This window comes from Pelobates fuscus, chromosome 10 (assembly GCF_036172605.1).
Source record: "Pelobates fuscus isolate aPelFus1 chromosome 10, aPelFus1.pri, whole genome shotgun sequence".
Classification (NCBI taxonomy): domain Eukaryota; kingdom Metazoa; phylum Chordata; class Amphibia; order Anura; family Pelobatidae; genus Pelobates; species Pelobates fuscus.
Genome location: NC_086326.1, coordinates 102859236 through 102884391, shown reverse-complemented (window position 1 = coordinate 102884391; position 25156 = coordinate 102859236). Strand labels below are relative to the sequence as shown.

The 25156-nt window shown below is 44.0% G+C and overlaps 1 protein-coding gene across 1 annotated transcript in view; it reads left to right on the top strand.

The window, feature by feature from the left end:
• Window positions 1-3172: 3172 nt before the first annotated feature.
• Window positions 3173-25156, top strand: part of WDFY4 (WDFY family member 4) — a 344228-nt gene continuing 322244 nt past the window's right edge. Inside the window, exons 1-2 of the mRNA XM_063434671.1 lie at window positions 3173-3245; window positions 7739-8017. Coding sequence (XP_063290741.1) covers window positions 3213-3245; window positions 7739-8017 — 312 coding nt within the window. The 5' untranslated portion in view covers window positions 3173-3212. The remainder of the gene's footprint in view (window positions 3246-7738; window positions 8018-25156) is intronic.

Below are 25156 nucleotides of genomic sequence, written 5' to 3'. Positions count from 1 at the left end.
CAAGTGCCTCTCAGGTAAAAGTCAGTTATTTTATTCCAAACTAAAGTTTGTTGTTATTACCTGTTCAGTCATTCTATTGATAGCTCGTGTGATGTTATTCCACTTGTCTGACCAGAGTCTGATTAATGAGAAGAGTTTTATGTATCTGTAATCACTAAGCAAGAGCAGTATTAAGTAGTCAAAATGCTTCAACGTTAAAATTGGGCATTGCACTTTAACTTTTGTCATACTATCATTCCTTTGATGTGCCCTACCTAAATAAAGATTTATAAAAATGTTTTAGCACTGCATTATCTTTTGGTTTCATTGGGCTGTTTAGAAGTTTCAATCTATGTTCTATCCCCTTTTTGAATTGGAAGTGTGATACACAGTCCTGTACTATATCATATTAATATATCAAAGCCCACATGTGATATTTCATCATATAGGCTCTGTATTACAATCCATCCTGTTTTACCCTAAAATTAGATTTTCTATATGCAGTAGTGAGGTGTTATCTACAAAAAGTTAACTTTTTATTTTCCTGATGGTTTTGTGTTGTGCACATGTGCAATTATCTTATGTATACATGGGTTACTCCACCCTTTTTAGATTTGCACATTTTTTTCCCCTCTTGATTTTACCACTGGATACATTCTCAAAATAAGCAGGCACATGTGTGTTATTAATAGTAATAACTGCAAATTCACAATTTAAAGATTTAATTTTTAAATATTTTTTTTTGAAAACTCCTTTACTGTCAAAAACAGCAGTTTGAAAATCTGCCAGTGGCATAAAAATTTGTCAGGAACAAAAAGTGCACTTATGCACTTTTTTTTTTAATAAATAGAACGCAATGAATTTGTGAACCAAAAAAATAAAGAATGAACGTTGAACGGGAAAATTACAGAACGGGTACAGTAAGGTAGGGATGTATATAAAAATACCCCTTTCTGTCTCATTAGAGATATTTTTGCCAGAAGCTCAAGGAAGCAAGGCGATTGGTAGTTAGGACCCACCTAAGAGGTCTGCCTTGATGTGGCAGGTGGGCTTACCCTCTCATGGCCATTGGAGGTAACTAAAAACCTCCATTTGTTTAAAAATACATAGGGATGTGGAAAAAACGCAGGTAACTTTTTTTCTTTGGTTTTTACAATATGTATTTTGGCTGATGTGTACTATGGTCATTGCTGCCGCCCAGGAGTAATGGGAGTTGGAGCGCAGGACTAGTTTCTTTGTACAGTAAGGTAGGATTTGGCGCAAATGAGGGAATAAATATAAATGGAAAAAAAAAGCAACAAAAAACTATGAAAGTGAATGCAACACTTTTCATTTGCACCCTACAACGAATTCTGCTTTTTATATGCTGGCCAACAAGCATGAACGAGGATATGTGTCCAGTAAATATGGTGAATCTGACAAATCTTTATTGAATGGACAGGATTGTAGATTGATGAGTTTGTTTACTATTTTCTAGTTTGTGTGGTAATAGCTTCTTGATCCAAGGAGCGATCTGACCACCATTCTGGGGTCACAAAGGAGTTTTTTCTTAGTTTGTTGCACAATTTTCAGCAATGTAACTCAGAAATTTAGGCTAAAGTAGATGATTTGGAAAAATTCTCTAACTGAGCTATGGGGTTGTAGCTTGACTATTTTGGGTTTAATTTAGCAATTTGATTCCCAGTTCACCACATTTTGCTGTTTAGTTAATGAATACTACAGAACCTGGGAATTCCCGTGGTTTCTAGGCAGAATACAGCAAAGAGCTCTATACTCTAAACTAATTAAGTGATAACTGATCCTCCAAAATTCTATTTGTCTAACCCAATTAACTGTTTCTTTAAAGGGGCACTCCAACTTGCCCATCAGGTTTTTCTTCGGATACATAGAGTGACACATTAAAACACCAAGTCCACTTTCTCTTAATGAAGTGGTTTTGGTGCATAGGCCCTGTTAATTGTTTCATAGAAATGGTAATGTTTTACATTTGTCACAGATTATATGATTCTAGTGACTGCCAGAGTTACAGCCACTAGAGGCACTAACACACGATAGCTTTGAAAATCGAAGGTCTCTTCACGTTTTGTGTAGTCTTTCAAAGCATAATGATGCTGAGTGCTGTTATTTATTCATTGAGTGCTTCTCAATGAGCATGGCAATTCCTGTCAATTTAGTGAGTTTGTGTTTTGCTGCACGTTTTTCAAATATTTTGTTGAAAAAAAACTAGGTTATGCGCCAAAAGGTGGTCTTTAAATATGTTAAGATGGCATAGCACATCCTAACGATCTTGCCCTCCTCTTCCCCCAGTAGTTCTAACAGTGTTAGTAAGTTCACCAGCAGACAATCGCTGTGCTGTCGATTACGTGAAAGCGATAATTGCCTGTGTGGTAAGAAAAAAACAAAAAACAAAACTCCAAACGATTGTTAAACCTTTCACTGCTGATCAGGGTTACTGCTGTGATCAGTACATTAGTACTGTTCAGGTCATTTTTTTTTTGGGGGGGGGGGGGGGGGGGTCAGACTTTAGCAGTATACCCCATCAATGCAGATTTCAGATTCAATTTTACAAATTATGCTAATACACTACTGGTTATACCAGGACTCGACAAAACCCAGGCACCAGGTCTCCATAGACACTAGGAATTTGACACCTGAGTTTTTGTCAGCCGATTCATCCACCGAAGTGGCCGGCTGAGGGAGAGTGAAAGCGGGCAACCGGAGGAGAGGAGATTAGAGGCAGGTGACAATGGAGATGTGATCTTCTTACTCTGCTCCCTTGTGCGCCCTGCTGTTATGTCCTGAGCCAGGAGATGACATCACTCCGGCCCCAGCATTGCTAACCAATGCATGAGGGAGCAGAGTAAGAAGAATAAGAAGGTGACCACAGCTCCACTGGGTCCCAGGGAAAGGATCCACTCCAGCTTTCCCAAAGTTAGGGAGGCTGGGAGAACTAAATTGTTACACAAGGCAAAGATTTCCATCTTGACCCACCAGGATGCCCTAATTCTGTGGGCACAAACTGCAAGAAAAAAGGCTACCATTAATGGGTTGCTGATATTGAATTATTTAAAAATGTATTTTCCTTTAAAAGCCTAGCCCTTCGACACCGTATGCAAAAAATGCAGAGGTTTCCCCCAGAAGCTGACAAGTGGCAAAAACATAAGAGACTCTAACATCAGCTCTACGCCTGGACAAAGTACTGGACTGGTCCTTTGGTACAATGATAAGACAAGATGTGTACATGCTGGCCACTATGCACAAAGAAAGTGAGTATCTCTCAATGGAAGGGATGAACAGATAAACCAAAGTGCATTGTTGAGTACAGCAAATACATGAGAGTAGTAGATTTAGCTGGTCAGTGCATACATCCTTATATGGTTAACTGAAAGACTAAAACTGGGTTTGAAAAAATTGATATCTGTATATCTAACCCAGATTACGGTCTACAATTCCATCGTGCTGTACAAAAAAAAGCAGAAACAGGGAAAAGCCACACAAATTCCTTGATTTGAAAGTAAAGCTTTGATTGAATAGTTTATTTACCCTCTCCCCTAATTCTTCCACATTTTGCTTCCAGGATCCCCTCCACAGCCTGCAAAAAGAAAGTCACCCCAGAAAATGTTTTAAGTATGCTACAAAAAAAATGAGTTAAAACTGATTTGGCTATTACTGCCCTTCCTGCCAATCTCTACCTGGCCAACGTAATGTAGACCGTTTCAGAGTTTACCATACAGAACTAAACTGTTCTGTCAAATAAAATCTATATGTGACTTCATTTATTGGTTATTCTAAACTCCTGGCCTCGGGTTGTCCTGATTATTTTTTTGTTAGCTGCCTATACTGACTTATTGTCTTGTTATACTGACTACTCTGACATCTGGATCCCCTGACCTTGACCTGATCCTGTTTATATAAAGCGCAGCCATTTTAAAGTGGCTACACCAAAAAAGTCAAAATACCCCATTTAGAATACACAGAGTTGCCTACTTTTTAAAGTGGTATGTCATCAAGGGTTTAGTTTTTTTTCTTAGGGTGCCATACTCCTTCAAATGCGACAGAGGCCCAGCAAACCAATTTGCCACATATCCAAGTTTGAAAAGGCATGTAATAAATCTGGTCCTGTGACCCTACCCCCCCCCCCCCCCAATAGAAAACAAGTACACAAATGCAAAGTTATATTCTTGAGACCATGTTAAATAAAAAATATTGTGGTGTTATTGTACTAACACGTATCAAGATAATGACATTTCCTGTGAAAATGGTATTGTGTGTGAAAAACACAAAATGAAGTATAAAGCTTTAAATGTGGCAAGCATTTGTGATTATAGTGGCTAGACCAAAACTCCAAATACCCCCAAACTAGTTTCCAAAAACTCAATAAAACCTGTACGTTGTAACAGTAAAACGTATAAGGATGTTGACATAAACCGTAAAAGTGCAGTGTTTGTGTTGAAAATGCAAAAAAGAAATACAATATGAACACTAAATTTGGCCATGTTTTGGGACTATTAACAAAAGACTAGACAGACATTCTCTGTATTGTCTACTTATGTAATTTTCTTTCATGGGCTGTCATACTGCCTCAAAGGCTACCTGGGCCCACAATATCAAAATGGTCAAATTTGCACGTATTAAGACTGGGGCTCATATTTGGCTCTATTGGGAATTGTTGGGAATTCAAAGTGAATTTCAAGTTCACAGTAGACAAACTGGAAATATTTTAGTTTGGCTGCTTTGACTTAATTTTTTTAATTCACTTTGAATTCTTCAGTAAACATTAGTAAATAACCCCGGAGAGTTTGGTTTTAGAACTTGGACGATTGCCTCAGTCCTCCAGGGGATAAACACCTTTCTTATGTTAGCTGCATCATTGTTATTTATGTGCTCTCTCAGTAACAGGTGTTTTATTTGTTACTTCCCTACTTCCTTATTTGCAAGTGCAGAAGGCGTGTTTAAGCTTACAACGGTGACAGAATACAGTTTTTAACCCCTTAAGGACTAAGCTTCATTGTGCTTGTTTGTACTTAAAGGGACACTCCAATTAACAATTAAAAAAACTAAAATCAATGTTCAGCAGATATACCCCCAATGAAAACATGCATGCATTTTTTTTTTCTTCATTGGGGTATATCTTTGCAATCTCTCCCCTGCTAACACCACTTGGATTTTCTGTTGAAGTCCAATCACAGACTTCTTAAAGGGACACTCCAGGCACCCAGACCACTTTGGCTCATTGGAGTGGTCTGGGTGCCAACTCCCACTACCCTTAACCCTGCAAGTGTAATTATTGCAGTTTTTTTTAAACTGCAATAATTACCTTGCAGGGTTAAGTCCTCCCCTAGTGGCTGTCTATTAGACAGCCACTAGAGGACACTTCCTGCTCTATAGCACAGGTTTTCTGTGCTAGAGCGTCGCTGGACGTCCTCACGCTGTGTGAGGACCTCCAGCGTCGCTCTATTCCCCATAGGGAAGCATTGAAATTCATTTTCAATGCTTTCCTATGGGGTGCGCTAATGCGCATGCGCGGCATTGCCGCGCATGCGCATTAGGTCTCCTCGGCCGGCTGGCGAGATCAGTCTCGCCCACCGGCCGACGTAAGCAGAAGGAGGAGCGGCGGGGGAGGAGGAAGCAGCGACGAGGGACCTGTCGCTGCCCCTGGTAAGTCACTGAAGGGGTTTTCACCCCTTCAGCAACTGGGGATTGGGGGGTGGGAGGGAGAGGGACCCTCCAGTGCCAGGAAAACGGATTGTTTTCCTGGCACTGGAGTTTCCCTTTAATGCAGCCTCTTGAGTCTAGCTAGATATTGTCTGCTTGAATACAAAGGGGTGTAACCAGGTTAATTTATTGAAATTTGAACTTTTTGCAAAATTAAAAAAAAGAGGACACACTCTTCACACATAAAGCTTTCCAGAAAGCTTTTTAACACTGTTGCACATAGAAGGCAAATTGATTTACAATCTACTGAAAGCGGCACTGTCATGCCGTACTTGCCTTTCTTTAATCAATTCCTCTTCTCTCCCTCTGTCAGGATCTGTTCTTCATTTCTTCCTGTCTGCTCTAGTTTTATTTAAAACATAAGACAAAGTAGAGACTATTTGTCTAATGGAGGTTTCCTACGCCTGACCATCTCTGACCAGCAGAGGAGCAAAGTGTGCTCCATTTCCGGTGGGCACTACTACTGTACACTCTCTCTACCTCGCAAAATCTACAAACACCCTTTTATTTTTCATCTTCTCTTTCTTTCTATCCCCTATGTGTTGTTGTTTTTTCCCCTTCTTCTTTCTTCTCGATTACACTCCTACCCCCTCTTTTCCTCTTTTCTCAGCCTCCTGTGCACCTGACCACTGCATTTTGTTTCTAACCCAGGGGGTAGGGCAGAGGGCGTCTGGCGTGCTTAATCTTGCAGCTTATCCCGACAGCGGGTGGGGCTTTGGTTGGTGACTGGGGGATTGGCAGCTAGGGGAGACGCTGCCTATAAGTAAGCTTATATACCCAATGGAAGATACTAAAACTGTCCACACATAACATGACAAAAGAACACTCTATAGTAATTCTAGTCGATAAGATGGGTTTAGATTAGTACTTCAAGTACTTTTAGAATGATGGGTCGGAGACGGGAGTGGAATGGACGGCCATAAGAAGCCTTGTGCAGTATTGTATATTTGGCAGATTAAGACAACCTTGTGAAGGTCACTTATTATATGTTGATGTCATGCATCTTCCCTGTATACACGCTTTCTAATGTAAAGATGCTCAATTTCAGGCATCATGCCACAACTAAACGTGATATAATGTTAATGCTTTACAATAAAACCTTGTATGATAAAAAAATAAAAATATGAAAACTAACAGAAAGAACTAGGCCTAGCATTCATGTGTACAAAAAGCCACTTTGGGGCTTTCTCCCTGCTCCGTCTTACTTCCCCCTGCACTTTTTGTCTATTGTGAATCTGATATATCTCCCTTTTTCTCTTCTGTACCATATTTCACCTTTGTCTCAATAAAAGAAAGAATGACAAAAATAAATAAATAAAAATATAGATATTTATTTAGTTAATCCTCCTCTTTCTTCCACTCTTACGTTACTTTTTCTCACTCGTGTGAACTAAATGCTGGAAAAATTTGCCTATTATATTATGTATTTATTTTGCACTACACTGGCCCATTTTGCACCATTTTATTTTTTTTGGTCCGAATGTTTCTCTCAATATTTTTTCATGAAAAATGTTCGACTGAGCTGAACTGTCACAAGAACAAAATACTGGGCGTCCCAAGAAAATATTGTTTCCTGAAATTTCAATAATGACCTGAGGCTGCTGACCTGAAGAATACCCAACGTTTTGAGGGAGCTATAGTGCTAAGAATACAGCTTATTATCCCTTTAAAGGAACACTATAGGGACCGGAACAAAGTGTATTCTATAGTGTTAAACTAACTATTTAGTCCTCCCTCCCCCCCTTAAAGATAGTAAAACTCACCTTATTTCCAGCACAGAACAACTACATTAAGCTGTAGTTGTTCTAGTAGTGTCTAGTATCCCTTTAAGCTTTTCTTTTCCCAGAAACCTAGCACCATCCATGGACACCATAAAGCTTTACAAAGACAGAATAGTTACAGTGAGTGCGTACTCTGATAAAGGCGTATGGTGGTGGTTTCCATGTTAATAGTGCATGAAGACATTTGTGAAGAAAATTGTGAATTATTTTGTCCTACTCTCATTATTGTCAGATGTTCTGAACATTTCTGTATGTATTTGCAGATGAATGAAAATGCTACACATGAGGTTGCTGTGGGTAGTGAACTGGACACTAAGGCAACAAATCGCTGCAGCACTGATAGAAACCAAGGAGAAGCTGTTGTAGGGTCTATATCAGAGCATGGTCTGCCTAACACCCAAATACCCCCATCTCACCAGTGTCCACTGGCCCAATGGGAAATACTGGGTAACAAGTTTCAGGACTACAAGCAGTCATGCCCTTTCCTGACCATCCCGCAGCAGAGAGAGCAGCTGTACAGCCTTCTCCCTTTCTTCCACCAGGTATGGACGTTTTATTTTGTTTGTGATTGGTAACAGGGCTTCCATCAGGGCATGACGGGCCCAGTGGTCCTGGAGGGCCTGGGCTGCTCTAGGATTCCCGGGCCCCACATTCATATATACATACTAAGAAAATCCTTGCATTAGGCTACATAAATATAAATATTGATCCTGATGAAAGTCTCATACAGGGACTGGAGCATTGATCCCATGTTTTAAATCTTGCAAATAAAGAAGAATTTTATCGGAGACCGTGAGTGCTGCCATTTCTATCGTTATATATATATATATATATATATATATATATATATATATATATAATATGTATCTGCACTGCGGACCTCCGGCTACCTGTACGCTGCAGTGGGAGCCCAGAACATGCCATCTTAACCTTCGCTGTGATCTTCCCTCTCTTACTCTTGCGAGTTCCGCGGCGGTCAGAGCGTTGCCACAGGTTACCATAGCAACGCTCCGCTCGGCACGCAGGTCTATCTCGCGAGAGTCAGAGGAGTTGTGGAGGGTTTAGACGCTGTGAGCAGGTTTCCTCCACCACACCACCGGACCACCAAGAAAGGCATCTCCCCCCTCCCTGCACAGGTAAGAAGCAGGGAGTAATAAAAAAATAAAATTAAAAATACTCAAATGTAAAACAAAACACAGTGACCTCTGCATTCACTTCAAACACTCTGTAATCAATAGACACTCTCTGCATTTACTGTACACACTGTGCATTAACTGTACACACACTCTGTATTCACTATACCCACTCTGCAGTCACTTTTTTTTTACATTCTTTATTTTTGACATGCAAAGATGTACAAACAAGTTTGTGATGCCACGACTGCGATTACAAGCTCTTTAATAACAGACATAATATAACAGTGGCAAGGAATTCAGAATAACTGCACAATTTTTGTAGATAACAAGTCAGGCTAGGCAAATATGCAAATGCTTTAAAGTTTCTCTGTTATGCTAAACACAAATTGGGATCAAATGAAAGAGCATTACTTGGCAAATGTATAGATTTTAATTTAATGCACTTTAAAAGTATGGTCCCTCCTACGCTTGTCAATACAGTCATCAGCAGCAGAAGTATACTCTGGTGGCTCAGAGGGTCCGAGTCCCGGATTGAGTGAGAAAGAACAAGTGATCCCTCCCCTAGACGGTTCTTTCTCCCTGTCATTGTACTTTATTGTGCTTGCAGGGGTAGTACAGGATGTTCTGACACTTATGTGCTGGTAGTGAATCCAGTATCCTGGGGACATTTCCCCAATCAGGACCAATATCTACAGAGAGGTTATGGTGAAGGGTGGGTTTTACAGTTTAAAAAAAAAAAAAAAAATCTCAAGGTCACTGGACTGAGAGACTGCAGGTAAAAAAAACATACATCAGATCCCAAAACCAAAAATAATTTCACTTATCGTTATAATAAACATTTTTTTTTTCTTTTGGAGCTCTCTTGACTTATGTTAAACCTTGAGTGTTGAGTTCACTTTAAAGCAGTGGTGAAGAACTATTGCGTCCTGGCTGCAGTTGAGCCAAAATCATAGTTCTTTGCCAGCCAAAGCCTTGATGACATGGGGATCTAATTATATAGAGATGGATATGGTGTGTGGGCATGTGGGGATATAGAACATTGGCTATGGTGAAGGGGAATATGAGAGTAGGGATATTGAACATGACTATATGCTCTATTTTAGCACCAAATTTGCATAATATTCTTTTGTATTAAATGTCTGAATGTGAAGTTCACTTCCGCTGGTTTCGTCACACCACTTTGCGTGTACTATTTTTATAAGTTTCTGAGTTCATGGTCATAGAAACTCCACCATGACAGGATAAAACAAATACCAACTCAAAATATTGACAGTAGTATAGATTTGGGAGGAACAATACTTTTGTTGAAGGTTTGAACTTTTGAGGAACATGATACAAGAAGTGCTCCAAATGGTATAATGTAATGAGTCTGATTGCTAATAGTGACTCATGGCACACATGACTCAAATCATCTCAAATTTAGGGAAGAGCTGGTCGTGATTGAAAAAACAACCTATGGTTTAGTTAGTTTTCTTTGGTTAAGCAAGAGTAAAAAATTAATTGTGAAACAAAAGTGATAGCGGCAGAATGGAAACATGAAATATATTGTGTCTACATGCAAATCATATATTACAAACCAAGGTAAAAAGAATCTGAAATAGGCTAATGTTTTCAGTATTAGAGTGGTCAACACATTTTAAAACAATTCTTTTTAAAGGAAGGTTTACAATTTAGTCATGTAAGGGGTTATTCCTCTTTGAATTGTTTATACCAACTTTCTATCTGTAATTTACCTTTATTTAGACCTAAAACACCTTCTGATGAATTATGTCAGTTGTAGGATTACAGTGGCAGAACAGTTGTTATTTAAAAAAAATATATTTTTTTTTATACAGTATGTGACTCAGTGGCAGAGCTATTGCAGATAGGGCTTTGGTGCATGAAATTATTTTTGACCCCCTAATGCTGACATATTCCGCAGCGATGTAAGCATGTGGCACACCTACAGACACACACACACACACAGATACAAAGTTATACCTACACAGACACACTCTGGCACACATACAGACATAAACCAACACAGATACACATACTTATACATACACACTGGCACACACACATACACATCGACACTGACATATACACACTACTACACACAGATGCACACACATACACAATGGCACACACTACTACACACAGATACACACAGACACAATAGCACAGCTACATACACACTGTCGCACACACAAAGATGCACATACCCACACACATTGGCACACATATATACACACACACACACACACACACATATACACACTGCCACACACAGGTACACATACACACTGGTGCACATACACTTGCACACACATACACACTGGCAGACACACAGATACATACATACATAGACTCACTGGCACACACGCTGGCACAGATACATACACATACTGGAACCCGCATACACACTGACACACAGAGATACACATTGACACTCACATATACACAGTTGGCATACACACAGATGCGCACACATACCTACACATACACACACAGAGATATACACACACATACCTAAACACATACATTGGCACACACACAGATTTAAGTTTCCATATTGTTAATCACCCCCTGCTTCTATACCTTGTAGTGCAGGGAGGTGACTTCCTGGGGCTTGCTGCCGATGATGTGAGTCTGCAGCTGACAGCCCGCAGAGCTCCCTCCTCCTTCTCTGTGCCTCCTTGTTGTCCCCCAGCACGCACGGTCTGCAGGTTAGGAGGAAGTGATGATGTGAGTCTGCAGCTGACAGCCCGCAGAGCTCCCTCCTCCTTCTCTGTGCCTCCTTGTTGTCCCCCAGCACGCACGGTCTGCAGGTTAGGAGGAAGTGACAGATAATCACTTTCTCCCAGCACTCTGTGCAAACATTAAAGGGGCCCACTGCCATCAGGCCGCAGCACCCGACGACTGCAGATCCCCGGTCAGGCTCTTAAAGGTCAGCGGCTGCGCAGGTGGTACAGTTCTCAAAAGTTTGCATACCCTGGCAGAAATTGTGATGATCATGCAAAAAATATATATATTTTGTTGAAGGATAGTGATCATTGTAGCGGAGAGCTGATATCCCACAGCTATTCTCCACTAAAGATCCCAGGGAGGCTCAGGAACAAGGCAATAGTAAATCCATAGGCAGAGTTTCCAGCAGGCAAAATAACACAGCAGTATCCCCACAGCAATCCCAATAACTGGACGACACACAGTTTCAGGAGCAGAACTGACAATCTTTATTCCAGGGTTCCTTATAAAGCATGCTCCCATGTAAGGGAGGGGTTTACATCAATTAGGGCAGTAACCAATACTGTAAATGTTACCTCCCACACATCTCCTCCCCTCTGGGTGACTCATAATCCCCTTAACTTACACAGTGTTTTACCCCAAATATGGATGTACCCCTAAACCAACACATAACATGAATATTAGGGTACCACTAGGTAGCCCTGATCTGGGTGAACAATATATCCAAAATTCACCCAGATCGGACCAGGGGTTCGGTAGTTAGGTGGAGGGTGTAGTTTGACCGACCGCACACGAGGTGGTAGCCGAAAAGCGTTCCTAACGTTTGGGCCCTGCGGCAGATGAAATACACAATATTCTTAGCCATCCAGACCTAAATTCCCCTGCATTACATTTCCCTCGTTCGGTACTTGGTTTCTACCGAATGGGGTGGTGTTAGGTCCCTCCGTTCGGTAGTTACGGAGCTCTGGAGGTCTCAGCGGTGTCCGGTTGTTTGAGTGTCCGATTTGAGTTCCAGACACTCGACGACCAAACACCGCTGAGATTTTGATGCGTAAGATGGCCGCCGCACGTGGTTCGTATACCGAACAGCGGCCACCCAGGCATCAGCAATAAAGACCTAAGTTGCGGTTTCTGTGAGAAGTGTGAACGCTTAACGAGGTGCACACTTCTCACTGGGGTGGTCTAATGGTTCGGTAGTTTAATTCTCATGGAACTACCGAACCCACATATGAAATTATACATAAAGACAGGAATACACAGCACGAATATAGTTACACAGGTAAATTACAGGACAGGCTTACTGCATCCCGCTACACTGCTCCCCCTTGCCCACAAGCCGGCATACACAGTCTGATCCCACACGGATCGGCTTAGGGATGTCCGGGGTGCTCACGGATCATTTCTCCAGATCAGTTTGTCTTGACAACCCGTCAGCGTTTCCATTTTGCTTACCCGGGCGGTACTGAATGTTAAAGTCAAAAGGCTGCAGCGCCAAACTCCAGCGCAGCAGCCTGGCATTGTCCCCAGCCACCCGGTTCAGCCAGACTAACGGGTTGTGATCCGTGAGCAGGGAAAAAGCCTGTCCATATAAATACGGTTGCAACTTCTTCAAGGCCCACACCACAGCCAGGCATTCCTTCTCGATGGCGGCGTAGCTTACTTCTCTGGGTAATAGTTTGCGACTGATGTAAGCCACTGGATGTTCTCCGCCATCGGCCCCGACTTGGCTCAGTACTGCCCCCAATCCAAACATAGAAGCGTCTGTGTGTACAAGAAAACGTTTAGTTGGATTGGGAGCGGCCAAGACAGGGGCATTAACAAGAGCATTTTTCAAGTATTGGAATGCCTGCTCACACTCCGGGGTCCAGGTTACTTGGCGGGGAAGGTTTTTACGGGTCAGGTCAGTGAGGGGTTTGGCCAGGGCACTATAATTGGGGACAAACTTCCTGTAGTACCCTGCTGTTGTCCCTAGGAACGCCAATACCTGGGTTTTAGTCTTAGGTGTAGGCCACTGAGCTACAGCCTCTACTTTGTCCGGTTCCGGCTTCTGCTTGCCACAGCCCACTCGATGACCCAGGTACTGTACCTCGGCCATCCCAATGCTACATTTAGCTGGTTTCAAGGTCAAACCGGCTTCCCTGATCCTGTCTAGAACCGCTCCTATATGGGCCAAGTGCTCCTGCCAGGTATTGCTAAATATGGCAATATCATCGAGATATGCGCAGGTATAGTCTTGGAATCCATCTAGAAGGCGGTCCACCATCCGCTGGAAGGTAGCCGGCGCGTTTTTCATCCCAAACGGCATGACCTTGAATTGGTACAAGCCGAATGGGGTGACAAAGGCGGACTTAGGGATGGCATCCGGGGCCAATGGGATTTGCCAATATCCTTTACACAGATCAATAGTGGTAAGGTATTGACCTCTGGCCATCCGGTCTAGCAGCTCATCTATCCTAGGCATAAGGTATGCGTCGGATACTGTCTTCTCATTCAATCTCCTGTAATCCACGCAAAAACGGGTCGTACGTCCCGTTTTGGTACGAGGACCACTGGAGACGCCCAGGGGCTATCCGAGGGTTCAATCACCCCTAGCTGAATCATCTCCTCAATCTCCTTGCGCATATTCTCCCGTACCGCTTCAGGGATGCGGTACGGGGTCTGACGCATGGGAAGTTGCCCTGGGGTTTCCACCCGGTGGGTGGCCAGAGGAGTGTATCCAGGTACGTTAGAGAAAGTTTCTTGCTTCTCTCGCAACATCTGCTGTACCTCGATACGCTCCTGTGGACTCAGCCGGTCTCCCAGTGCAACTTCTCCTAAATCCCCAGACAGCCTCCCGTCCCCCAGCAGGTCGGGAAGGGGAAGGCTGTCACACTCGTCGGAGGTGGGTGCACAAATTGCTGTCACCTCCTCTGAACGTTCCCGGTAGGGCTTTAGCATGTTCACATGGAGCATGCGTCGCCCTCCAGTCCCTGTGCAGGGGCCAATTATATAAGTGGTGTCACATCTCTGTTCCACGACTTTATAAGGGCCTTGCCAGGCGGCCTGCAGCTTATCATGTCGGACAGGTTTTAAAATTTAAAACTTTCTGTCCCACCTGGAAGCTACGGTCCCTGGCGCCCCGATCATACCACGTACGCTGACGCGTCTGGGCCGCCTGGAGGTTTTCTCCTACTGTCTTAGTTAGGGCCTCCAGTCGGTCCCGAAGGGCCAACACATATGGTATAATGGGGGTACCGTCTGCACTCCGGTCTCCCTCCCAATGTTCTCGGATGAGATCTAGGGGTCCTCTTACCCTCCTCCCAAATAATAACTCAAATGGGGAAAACCCTGTTGATTCCTGAGGCACCTCCCTGTAAGCAAAGAGGAGGTGCGGCAGGAATCGCTCCCAATCCCTATGGGTCTCAGCTAAGGTTCGGAGCATTTGCTTTAAGTTGCCATTGAACCTTTCACAGAGCCCGTTGGTCTGGGGGTGGTATGGGGCACTAATAATGGACTTAACATTACACAGCCTCCAGAGTTGTTGGGTGACCTCTGCAGTAAACTGAGTACCCTGATCCGAGATGATCTCCCTAGGTAACCCTACCCGGGAGAAGATCTGCATCAGGGCCTCGGCCACTGTCTCGGCGTGGATATTTGTCAGGGCCACTGCCTCGGGATATCTGGTAGCGTAGTTTACCACCGTGAGGATGTACCTCTTGCCGGAATGGCTAGGTTTCTGGAGGGGGCCTATGATATCTACCGCTATTCGGTGGAAGGGTTCCTCAATTATCGGTAGCGGATGCAGTTTTGCTTTCCGCCGGTCTCCCCTCTTCCCCACCCTCTGGCACGTGTCACAGGTATTACAATATTTCCGTACTTACTGACTAACCCCCGGCCAAAATAAATTTTGGGTCAGTCGGTATCTGGTCCGACTAACACCCAAATGCCCGGATAGCGGAATGTCGTGTGCTATCCGCAGCAATTCGGCTCGGTACCTCTGTGGTACCACTAATTGTCTTAACACAATCGGGTCTGACCCAGCTACTTGCTTGTCTGACTCCTGGTATAACAGCTGTCCCTCCCATACAAATCTTTCCCCCTCTGCCCCAGGGTGGTCAGAGGTGACTTTATCTCTATACACTTGCAAGGTAGGGTCAGTTATCACCTCTGCCGCAAATTCGTCAGGGGGGGACCAGGGGACACAGTCTAGGGAAGGGGAAGGTTCTCTTACCTGGACCTCCGGCAGTGTGTTGTAGTCCTGGGTGCGGGCCTGTTGCCTGGTGACCAGTGGGTGTGCTTCCTCAGTGGTTGTGGTTTTTGGCTCAAAAGCCGATGTGAGCTTTCCCAAATCGTTTCCCAGTACCACCTCTGCGGGTAACTGGGGCATCAACCCCACTTCCACATTCCCTGACCCCGCTCCCCAGTGTAAATGGACATTCGCACTGTCCAGCCGGTAGACGGCTCCCCCAGCAACCCTGACTGCTATAGTCCGGTTAGCCTTGTCAGCGACCAAGTGGCTTTTGACCACGGTTATAGTGGCACCAGAGTCTCGGAGCCCCTGTACTGCTTTTCCCTCCAGGTATACCGTCTGTCTGTGGTGCTGGCGATTATCGGCATGGGCTTGTAGTGGGTTAGCTTCGTGTACCTCCCACTGTTCTATGGTGGTGACAGGAACTGCGGAGCCATAAGCAACTGGTGGCTCCCCCTGGTAATGATGGGCAGCGGCTCTCGGTGGTGGTGGTGGCCCTGGTCGGATCCAAGAGGATCGGTCTCGGAGTTGTGGGCATTCTCTTTTGTAATGCCCCCACTTCTGGCAGTGATGACAGGGCCCGGAGCTAGGTTGACGGAAACGTGGTTGTACAGCAGGCGGTGGTGGTGGTAGCTGTCGGGGTGGTACAGGAGGGTAGTTTGTCCCCCCCAAAGGATTTCATCGTTACTTTTGGGGCTACCGGTTTCTGTGACCTGCGCGCATCCAGGTACTCATCCGCCTTCCTAGCAGCCTCTGTGAGGGATGCAGGGTTGCGGTCTCTTACTCACTCCTGTACATCAGTTGTTACCCCATCATAGAATTGTTCCATGAGCAACATTTGTATCACATCTTCCATGGATCGGGCCTTGCTGGCTTGCACCCATCCAAGGGCCGCCTGCTGCAACCTACAAGCCCACTCGGCATGTGAGTCTTTATCTGCTTTTTTCAACTCTCGAATCCGCCTTCGGTATGCCTCTGGTGTTATGGCATACCGGGCCAATATAATCTCCTTTACTCGGCTGTAGTTCCGGATCTCCTCATCTGGTACAGTTCTATAAGCCTCTGCTGCCCTCCCAGACAACCGCACAGCCAAAATAGGTAGTGGTACCCAATCCTCAGTACTGATCTTATGCAAGGCACACAGTCTTTCAAAATCTTGGAGGAAAGCATCTATGTCTTCCTCCGCCTCCACATTGTTTTTAAAAGCTTGGTAAGGAATTTTTGTCTTACCCTCTGTACTGTTGGTATTTGCTGTGTCCCTTACTGTGGATGGTTGTGGCCTTTGGCGCAACATAAATTCCTGCACCTCGGTCATAGTCCTGGAAATAATGTCTGGCGTTGCATTTCCTCCATAAAAGGCCAGTCTACATTGCACTTGCCTTTAAAATTCTTCTTGTCCTGACTCATCCGATGTGTTTTTCTGTTCAGGGATTGCCCTGCCCTCGGTTTGATATTCTGCCATGACTTCTGCAATGAGGGTTGCTTTCTTTTTGTTGCTTGCTGCAATCCCTCTTGCTTCCAGTAAGTCCTTTAGCGTGGTTCTTTTAAGCTTAGCATAGTCACTTTCCATCCGTATTCCATTAATCCTTGTTCCCTTGTGAGTCTGGATCCCAGCGCTGCCAACCAATGTAGCGGAGAGCTGATATCCCACAGCTATTCTCCACTAAAGATCCCAGGGAGGCTCAGGAACAAGGCAATAGTAAATCCATAGGCAGAGTTTCCAGCAGGCAAAATAACACAGCAGTATCCCCACAGCAATCCCAATAACTGGACGACACACAGTTTCAGGAGCAGAACTGACAATCTTTATTCCAGGGTTCCTTATAAAGCATGCTCCCATGCAAGGGAGGGGTTTACATCAATTAGGACAGTAACCAATACTGTAAATGTTACCTCCCACACATCTCCTCCCCTCTGGGTGACTCATAATCCCCATACACAGTGTTTTACCCCAAATATGGATATACCCCTAAACCAACACATAACATGAATATTAGGGTACCACTAGGTAGCCCTGATCTGGGTGAACAATATATCCAAAATTCACCCAGATCGGACCAGGGGTTCGGTAGTTAGGTGGAGGGTGTAGTTTGACCGACCGCACACGAGGTGGTAGCCGAAAAGGGTTCCATACGTTTGGGCCCTGCGGTCGGTCTCCGTTCGGCAGATGAAATACACAATATTCTTAGCCATCCAGACCTAAATTCCCCTGCATTACATTTCCCTCGTTCGGTACTTGGTTTCTACCGAATGGGGTGGTGTTAGGTCCCTCCGTTCGGTAGTTACGGAGCTCTGGAGGTCTCAGCGGTGTTCGGAAAAAAAAAACTGGTTTCACTTTTAAACAGATGTAATTTACCTTAAATAATTGTATCTCAATCTCTAAATTGAACTTAAATCACATACAGGAGGCTCTTGCAGGTTCTAGCAAGCTATTAACATAGCAGGGGATAAGAAAATCTTAATTAAACAGAACTTGCAATAAAGAAAGCCTAAATAGGGCTCTCTTCACAGGAAGTGTTTATGGAAGGCTGTGCAAGTCACATGCAGGGAGGTGTGACTAGAGTTCATAAACAAAGGGATTTAACTCCTAAATGGCAGAGGATTGAGCAGTGAGGCTGCAGGGGCATGTTCTATACGCCTAAACTGCTTCATTAAGCTAAAGTTGTTCAGGTGACTATAGTGTCCCTTTAAGAAGTGGAAAATGTTGTGATCTCTTGGTACCAAGCCAAGATCAGGTAGACCAAGAAAGATTTCAGCCAGAACTGCCAGACGAATTGTTCGGGATACAAAGAAAAACCTACAGGTAACATCAGGCTACTCTGGAAAAAGATGGTGTGGTTGTTTTAAGGAGCACAATACGACGATACTTAGACAAAACTGAGCTGCATGATCGAGTTGCCAAAAAGAAGCCTTTACTGCCCCAATGCCACAAAAACGCCTGGTTACAAAATGCCCTACAACACCTTGACACTCTTCACAGCTTGTGGCACATTGTAATTTTGAGTGACGAGACCGAAATAGAATACAAAATAGAATAAAATAGTAGTATCCTAAACTATACCCCACTCCCTCTAGCATGTAAGCTCATTGAGCAGGGCCCTCAAACCCTCTGTTCCTGTGTGTCCAACTAGTCTGGTTAAAAATATGTGTCTGTTAGTCCCACCTATTGTACAGCGCTGCGGAATTTGTCGACGCTTTATAAATAATAATTTACTCACACACCTCCTTGCGTAGCGGATGACTTTGCTTTTTCCATGAATAAAAGTTTTACTTATGCTATGGTACTTTTTGAAAGTAAACCAAAATGTTAAAATGTCTATCTGTTCCTGTCCAAATCAATAAAATTAAATTGCGTATATACGCTGAAGTAATTAAGTCTGACACACGAGGTTCAGGTTAAAATAACTTCGAGAAAGTTTATTGGCAAGTGAAGAAAAAGCGGGCGCGCAGGCCCTTTTAAGAGGCATTTTGCGTCATCATTGATTATTAGAATATCAGCAAATAAACACCATCAATTGGATTAATTGTTAAGTGTCGGTGTTAGTGTCTTACCTATTGGTTTAAAAATAAAAAGGTTAGTCCCGTGCCCACCCATCAGAGGTGGGATTATTCTGGACACGGGTGGGGATAAGGGGGTCCTAAACGTCATTTTACACGGTCAATGATATCAGGCTTCATGTCCAGGTGCAAGGTCTCTTATGAATAGAACATTTCATTACTACTGTGTTCTGTGGCCTTCAAACTATACTATCTTACAAATTCTAAGGAGTAGCCGGCAAGTCTTAAGGAGTAACCAGCACCTCCTGGTATTTGTCCTTGCAGGAAAACACAGTCTTTGTCTACTGTACTAATTGGGTTGAGAAGTTCAGTCACGTAATGTAGTTTTAAAATGAACAAGTTAAGTCATGAGGACAAAATGGAGGATTTGAAGAAGTCAGGTTAGGGGGACAAAATGGAGGAGGAAGTCACAGTATAAGGTTAAAATGGAGTTAGTACAATAATTCAATACAAGTACAATAGTAATTTTTAATAATTCCACATCAGTCCCCCCTATGAAATGTTAGATTCTAAGAGATAAAAACTTTATTATGTTAGTATCAGAAGACGTGTTAACCCAAAGGCACAGAAACCCCCATGGCCGCTAGCTAGGTGTTAATGCAAAGTGCAAGTCTGTCCCTAGATCTGACCCTGATAGGCTAACTCATCCGTCAGTATGGCTCTCGAACACTTCACACCCATGGGTATCCCATGGCAGCTAATCCACCACTTCTCCAACACGGGGCCTTTACCATTCACTGACAGATGCTGTCCCTAAGCTAGTCCCTTCCTAGAATTCCTGCACTTTATCAACAAAGGGGAATGTTTGCAGCGGCAGACAGGGTGAATTGATGTCTTGGGATTCTTGGTCATCAACTTCGAGATGGGTGAAAGTGGGTGCCGCTTGGTCAACAGTCTTCATGAGGGATTTTCTCAGACATGGGAGGACACAACAAAAGAGAAGAGCAAAAATAAAAAGAAAAATTAGTATAGCCATACCAATCTGCATTAAAGCCTTTTGCCATCCTGTCATCCAACCAAACCATCTTTCCCAAGGATCTTTTATCCCAGAATTCCTTTTTAACTCTTCAGACAGATCATTTAATTTTTCTATGGCTAATGTAACTTTACCATTAGGGCCTGTGTTTTCTGGGATGTAGGTACAACATGTCATGGTGTCGGGCAAAATTTTACAAACCCCTCCTTTTTCGGCTAAGATCATATCTAGGGCCATTCTATTCTGGAAAGTCATTTGGGATGTGGCCTGCAACTGTTCGGCCAACCCCTGGAGGGCGTCTCTGGTGTAATTAACAAAACGCTGTTGGTTATAATAAATGTAATTTATCCAATTTAAATTCTTGTTTGCGGTAACTATGGTAAAAATTGACTCAAATCCTGCAGCAACCTCATCTCTTGCTTTAAACTCATTGGGTACCCCCCTAGGCACCCCAATGGCATCAATGTAAATGTGAGGGTCAAAACTTCCTTTTACTGGGGCTTCACGTTTAACCTTAGTGTGGCTGGGCCCATGGGTGTTGAGGTGTGTGTCAGAGATAATGTGTATAGGCATAATGGCTTTAGTCAACGTACACTCCCCCCACCACGCCGTGTCCATTCTGGATCTTAACTGTAAATCCCCACACAACCAGTAAATATCTCCTAATGACCTAGTGTGATGCTGCAGTAAACGTACAGGGACAGTTCTGTATGTAGCACAATAACCTTTGGAAAAGTTACCTACAAATTTACCAATACCATCGTACATGGCATAGCAAGTGTAATTACCTTTATATACGGTAATACCATCAGGGGGTTTGACATCCTGGGTTAGGAGAGGATACTCCTTTGTCCATGCAATACATATGGACCTGTTAAAATTATAGTGATAGGCAAAAAGGCTTAAAACACATTCTTCTATATCTACGGGTAGGATTAAAGGTACGGTACCCAGGTGAGGCCGGGCACCGCCACACACATAACATGCAGTTCTATTATGCTTATTAGCATTATATTTCATCCATTCTAACCATAAATTTACATCATTAAAACCTGTTTCAGCGGCCATGGTATCTTCAAAAGTGGGGTTAGCAATGGCCATCATGTCTTGAAAGGTCTGGATATGAGGTTTTAATGGGTTAGGGACCATATGGGTGGCCCCTTGCCACTCAGAAGAGTTGCACATATCTTTGAGATAGAAATGCCCTAACTTTTTATAGGAACCCTTTTTCCAATACATTCCCATCACATACTGGTCTGCATCTGTTGGGCTTGGATGCTCAATGTTAAGGATTAGTTTCATTGGTGTACTCCCCCCGGGCTTTCTCAAAGTCATTCTCTGGAGGAGGGATCTACCATGATCATCTACTTTAGATACGGCACTTTTTGGTTTGTAACCCCAGGCAGGCCCGGCATTCCATCCCGCCGCCCCCCAATGGTCACAATTGTGCCCCCATTGCCTGTCAACTACACAAACATATGGGTCTTTCGAATGAGGGATATCTCTATAGATGCTCTGGATTTGTGGTGTGGGAAATGGGCATTCTACAATATCACAGTAGTCAAAGGTATAGGTAGCCACCTGGGTGCACGATGAATTATACCAGAAAGTGTACCCACTAGTGTCTTTGGTAATGGCTACTTGCTGGGCCTTCATAAGGCTAATTAAGGAGGAGATGTACCAGAGATACATGTTTGTGCGATATTCGCTTCCTCTGGGGCAGGAGATTTCTTGCAGTGGGAAGCGTGGACCCAATTTGGCCTACCGGCCAATTTGACGGAGGTTGCGGTAATCAGGAGAACTTGGAATGGACCGTCAAATCTTGGTTCTAGGGTATTTTTCCGCACAAACTTCTTGACCAGGACCCAATCTCCGGGAAGTAGGTTATGGGAACCTGTATCCAATTCGGGATCTGGAATTGAAGAGAAAACTTGGGCATGTATTTTGTTTAGGACACTTGCAAGTTCAGTTACATAGTCTACTAAAACATCTGATTGGAGTTGCAACTGCTGCGGATAATAACAACCTAGCCTGGGTGCTGTCCCAAATAGAACCTCATATGGGGACAGTGAATGCTTCCCTCTAGGTGTGTGCCTAACACTAAATAAAGCTATTGGTAGGCTTTCTGGCCAGGGCATCTTTGTTTCTTGTGACATTTTTAACATTCTGGTTTTTAGAGTGCCATTCATGCGCTCCACTTTACCACTACTTTGTGGGTGGTAAGGGGTATGGAAGGCTAGAGTCACCCCCAGGGCAGTCCAAATTTCTTTAGTCACAGTTGCTGTAAAGGCTGGGCCTTGATCACTCTCAATGACTTCTGGGAGTCCGAATCTACATACAATATCTGTAAGTAGGCGTCTTGCGGTTGTTTTTGCAGTTATATTGGCCACTGGGTAGGCTTCTGGCCAGCCTGAGAACATGTCCACTATTACTAGTGCATATTCATGGGGCCCACTCTTGGGCATTTGGATGTGGTCAATTTGAATCCGCTGGAAGGGGTACATGGGCTTTGCCAGGTGTTTCGCAGGTACTTTAACTGGTCTTCCTGGATTGCATTTTGCACAAATGACACAGGCCTTGCAGAAGCTATTGATCAATGTTGTGATTCCAGGTGCTTCATAATACTTCTGTATGAGGGCGGCCATCAATTCTTTTGACAGGTGTGCAGGCCCATGTGCCCATTGGACAACTGCTGGATACAAATTTCTGGGAAGACAAAATTTGAAGTTGTTGTAATATATTCCGTCCTTTTGGACAGCTCCTTTCTTTTTCCATTTCTGGATTTCTTCAGGAGTGACTGCAGCTTGCTGTTCTTGTAAAATTCGCAAATCAGTAGGAAGAGTTTGCAGAGCAAAAATAGGGACTTCTTCTTGTTCTTGTCTGGACACTTCTTCATCCACTTCCTGCAGATCCCTGGCCGCTAACTTAGCAGCCTGATCAGCCAAATGGTTGCCCTTTGCTTCATCTGTATCCAATTTCCCATGGGCCTTAACTTTCAAAACGGCCACTTCTTCGGGAAGTAGGAGGGCATCCATTAGCTCCTTAATTGCAGTGCTGTGTTTGACTGGTGTACCGGCGGTGGTAAGAAATCCTCTTGTCTTCCAGATTAGGCCGAAGTCATGTGCCACACCCAGAGCATATCTTGAATCTGTATAGATGTTGGCACGTTTTCCTTCGGAAATTTTGCATGCTGAAGTCAGAGCCTGTAATTCAGCTTCTTGTGCAGACATTGCTGGCGGTAAGGATGATGATTTGATGACTTCGTCTGTTGTGGTTACGGCATATCCTGTGTGGTATGTTCCTCCTTCATCGGCATATCTTGATCCATCCACAAACAGGGTAAAATCCGGATCTGGTAATGGATTCTCATGCACAGTTGGTAAGTGCACTGTTTCCATTTTCATCTGTTCAAAACAGTCATGAGGTGTTTCTGGGTCATAATCATTCTTTATGACCAGGTCTCGAAATTCCTTTTCCAGGAAATGGCGTGGCCATGCTTCCAGAAGGTCAGTTGTTGGGTATTTGGCAATACCATTTTCCTGTAGCTGTTCTTCATTCATGGTGGCCCATAGTTTTGCCATGGGCCCAAGATCATTCCATGACCTTGTCTTCAACTTGGTAACAGGAATATGTGGGATAGCGGTATCCCAATGGCGGTAGAGGTAGTTAAGTTGTTGAGGTAGCTGGACCAAGACCATGCTATTACCTTCAGAGTCACAATAAAAGTCTTGTGCAGTGAGCTTTACATCGGTCCAGTGGTAAAGCTCATCTTCATAGCAAGGTTCGGGAGTAATATTTGGCTTGTACCACATGGTACAGAAGGCGTAATCCGGGCCTTCACAAAGAGGTGTCTCATCTTCATGAAATGACAAATGTGGATGCATGACTTTCTTGATACATCCACAGAGCAGGTAGATGTAGGTTTCATCTGTGATAAATCCATAATAGATACCCCCCTCAGGGAGTGGAAGAAGAGTGGACGGATTAAGCACTTGACATCTTTGGATGGAAATGTTGTCAGGCAAAAGAAGATGACACTGTAGGCGCAGGTGTCTGGCTGGAGACACGTGCTTGAGCTGGACTTGGTTGATAATAGCAGAAATGTCATGAGGGGCCAAAACAACCAGAGGGTGGCCAAGGACCAGGTCTGAGGTTCTTTCAATGAGCTTTCTTGCGGCAAAAACAGCCCTGAGACAGGAAGGAGTCCCTCTGGCCACAATGTCTAGTTGACATGAGAAATATCCAATAGGCCTCTGGCGGCCTCTTAAGTCGTTCGTTTGGGTGAGAACTCCTGTTGCGTGGCCTTGTCTTTCAGAGACAAATAATTTAAAGGGTTTGGAGTAGTCAGGTAGGCCCAAGGCAGGAGCAGAAGCAATGGCACGTTTTAAAGCATCGAAATTGGCCAGGGCTTCATTGGTCAGACAGAACGGGTCAGACTTAAGAGCATCATAGAGAGGTTGCATAAGCAGAGAGGCTTCTGGGATCCATGCTCTGCAGTAGGAAATGAGGCCTAGGAAGGCATGAAGAGACTTTGAAGTCCTTGGAGGTGGAATGTCCAGAACAGCCCTTACCCGGTCCCGAGTAAGATGTCTGGTACCTTGAGATAGGCAATGTCCAAGGAAGATCACCGAAGATTGACAGAATTGTAGCTTGATGAGTGAAGCTTTGCATCCCTGTTCTGCCAAATAGGAAAGAAGGCTGATTGAACACCTTTCAGTAGTGGGAGAATCATCTCCACACAGCAGTAGATCATCCACATACTGAAGCAGGACAACTTCTGGGTGCTCAGTTTGCCATGGGTCAAGGATGGTACCCATGGCCTTTGCAAATTGACTTGGAGAATTTTGTGCCCCTTGGGGCATGACAGTCCAGGTATACTGTTGCATCTCATGGGTGAAGGCAAACAGGTATTGGCAGGATGGGTCCAGTGGAACACTGAAAAAGGCATTGGCCAGGTCAATAACTGTGAAGAATTTGGCAGATGGTGGGACTCCGGAGAGCAGAGTATGGGGATTTGGTACAAGAGGGGTGTCCAGGACGGTAGCTTCATTGACAG